Source organism: Amphimedon queenslandica, unplaced genomic scaffold (assembly GCF_000090795.2).
Source record: "Amphimedon queenslandica unplaced genomic scaffold, v1.1 AMPQUscaffold_12597, whole genome shotgun sequence".
Lineage (NCBI taxonomy): Eukaryota > Metazoa > Porifera > Demospongiae > Haplosclerida > Niphatidae > Amphimedon > Amphimedon queenslandica.
The window spans coordinates 1-2852 of NW_003547167.1; the positions used below are offsets into that span (position 1 = coordinate 1).

The 2852-nt window shown below is 33.6% G+C and overlaps 1 protein-coding gene across 1 annotated transcript; it reads left to right on the forward strand.

Annotated features, from left to right (window-relative positions):
- Positions 1-6: 6 nt before the first annotated feature.
- On the forward strand, positions 7-605 carry LOC109587368 (DNA helicase MCM9-like). Its single transcript, XM_020003607.1, has 4 exons — positions 7-13; positions 70-152; positions 235-313; positions 386-605. Exons 2-4 carry the CDS (start codon positions 84-86, stop codon positions 520-522), a joined length of 285 nt encoding a protein of 94 aa, XP_019859166.1. The 5' UTR covers positions 7-13; positions 70-83; the 3' UTR covers positions 523-605.
- The last annotated feature ends 2247 nt before the right edge of the window (positions 606-2852 follow it).

Sequence of the window (2852 nt, forward strand, 5' to 3'; positions counted from 1 at the left end):
AGACTAGCACAAGGTACATGTACATGTATTACAATAAAAATTTATTATTGATTTTTTTTGATTTATCAGCTCATGCTAAACTGATGCTTCATCCTCAAGTCAGTATACAAGATGCTGTAGTGGCCATTAGTATTATTGAGAGTTCAATGCAGGTAAATTGTGTTATTATTGTGATACACAAAATAGTTTTATTTAATGATAATGAATGTGTAATCATATCATACATGCATCTAGGCTTCTACTATCAGTGCTGATGGTAATGCTCTTCATTCTTGTTTTCCTGATAATGTAACTGAGGAGTATAATACTCAAGGTATTGTCACAGTTAATCTTTTTACTAGTACAATCCTTTCTCCCTCTCTCACTTCCTCTCCACTCAATACAGAGAAAATTATACTGAGTCACTTGAATTTATCACATCTCAATGATGACCTGCCTCATATTGCTACCCCTGCAACTGCACCTGTCACTTCTCCTTCTCTGTTGAATGTAGGACCAGATGAACTCACCAATCTTGACTGAAGCTTTGATACAAGAATTCAATTTTATTACTTTTGATAAGTGAACTTTGTCTCTTTATCTTTTCTCAACAACATCCAATATAACTTTTTATTAGAAAACTAGCAATAGATCTGGCCAGTGGATATTATCAGGCAACTTATGCAACATATTGAGGCATAGGAACTAGAGTCTATAATTATGATACAAGTATGTTTTTATGTGTATTGTGTGGTAGGATAGTCATGTCATTGAACTTGTCAAATTAGATCTAGCAGGGTTTCCCATAAAGCATGCTAAGTAAGCTTTGTCACCTGGCAAGCATTTGGAGCAAATTTAAAATTCATAAAAAAAACAAATTTTGATTGGAACCAATTCAAACTTTCTACACAACATAACTACATGTATATATATTAGGAATTTTTTTTTAATTTGAGAATTTTCACTTGGCTATTTTGGGCAAAATTTGGCTGAAATCTCTGTACTCTAGACTAGTACAGGGACTTTGGCCTAATTTTTGAGCAATTTTATAAAATCAAAAATATTTAAAATTTGATTGAAATCAGTTAAAACACTTTACGCAACATAAGTACCGGTACATGTATATCTATCAGAAAAAAAATTATTAAAATGGAGAATTTTTACTGAGCCATTTTTGATGAAATTTGGCTGAAATTCACTGTACTAAAAGTACAGGGACATTGGCCCATTTTTGAGCAACTCTAAAAATTTATTTAAAAATCTGAATTTGATCGGAATCAGTTCAAACTTTCTACCCAGCATAAGTAGATGCATTTATATTAGAAAAGTCAAATTTGTTCCTAATGACATGCCTCAGAAAAGATTATCAAAATAGAATTTTGTCCTTATTATTTTTTCGGCGTCAAATTCTCAGTAAATCTACTATAGTTCTGGGTCTTTGGTCCAATTTTTGAGCAACTTGACAATCCATTGACAAGGAGCTGCATGAGCTAGTACAAAAAACTTGTGGGAAACTATATGGAAACTAGATATAGACTATTCTAGATATGTCAAAGGTGAAATTGTAATAGGACTGTGGCAACCACAATGATAACTTTGTCTATTGCATTAGGTGTAGTGAGCTCTCCTTTGTCTGTCTTGATGCTTTAAATGGAATTTAACACAATATAGTGGCAGCTCTCAGAGCTCTGCTATATACATTGTACAGTGCAGGTAAGGGAGAGAGAGAGGAAGTGGGTTGGAAGTGCATGTACGTACCTGTAAGATAAAGGGAACAGGAAGATTGATGTGTGTATTTGCAGCATGCAAAGAACTGTTTCTGAAGCTTTCTTTTCTTTAAATTAAGGAAATTTTGTAAGCCCAAGTGAGAAGTGATCAGGCTTCATATTGTAAAACTTGTAATTTTAAAAAGCAATTGCAAATCAACAATAAAAATTATAAGCGTCAAAAAAATAACTTTTTAGATTCAAAAATAATAATGATAATAAATAATAATAATAATAGTAGTAAAAGAATAATAACAATAATGAAAGGAGAGGAAAGAAAGGAAGAAGGGAAGGGAATCGAAGAAGAGAAAGAAAAAGCAAAATTATAATAATCTTTTATAATTGTCTAATAGTGTCTGTGCTAGTCTATCAGCTCTTCTTGTATTCTCTTGTTTAATTATTTCTAGAAACAAACCAAAATCTTCTCCATCCTCTCTAATGGATGCCTTAACTAAACTAAGTAGCTCATCCATTCTTTGATTAGCAGTTAGTCCAGTGCTGGTATCAATAATTTGACCTTTTTCAGCATCACTTATCATCCTCTTCTCAACCAGCCTGTCTATCAGTGGGTACAAACCAACTCTTTCCTTTATCATTCCAGTACATTCTGTCATTACTCTATGAGCAAAATCAGATCTAAATGTACCTATTAATGATACAAATTCAGTGATTAGTGTGTTATTATGTTAATATCAACCATACCTTCTTCAGTCTCTCTCCTGGTTTGACTGATACTAGCTGTAGAGGAGCTTGAGCTAGCACCTTGTACTGTTGAAGGAGGAGGAGGAGCAGTTCTCAGTGATCGATGAATGAATAATGTAGCAGGATCAGCCACTCCATCCAGTGGTACAGAGTAATGTAGTGATGGTACAGCACCAGGTGATCCATAGACTGATACCAGACAACATGGAGGAAGAGGATAATTAACTTCACCAAAATTATCAACATCACAACGACGCAACTATTAATAAACACATACCAACCATCAGTTATACATTATATTGCAGTACTTACTCTACAAGGCTTAAGGTGAGGCTTAATACTCCAACCAGTGAATGGCTCATCTTGAGGTGCATCAAACTTTAATTCAGTATATGAATAGAAAGG

What these genes read in the sequence shown, in the direction of transcription:
- LOC109587368 (XM_020003607.1), top strand. Translation starts at nt 84, where the DNA reads ATGCTTCATCCTCAAGTCAGTATACAAGATGCTGTAGTGGCCATTAGT. An exon ending in TTATTGAGAGTTCAATGCAG is followed by an intron (nt 153 to 234) that starts GTAAATTGTGTT and finishes ACATGCATCTAG; the next exon opens with GCTTCTACTATCAGTGCTGA. An exon ending in TGAGGAGTATAATACTCAAG is followed by an intron (nt 314 to 385) that starts GTATTGTCACAG and finishes CACTCAATACAG; the next exon opens with AGAAAATTATACTGAGTCAC.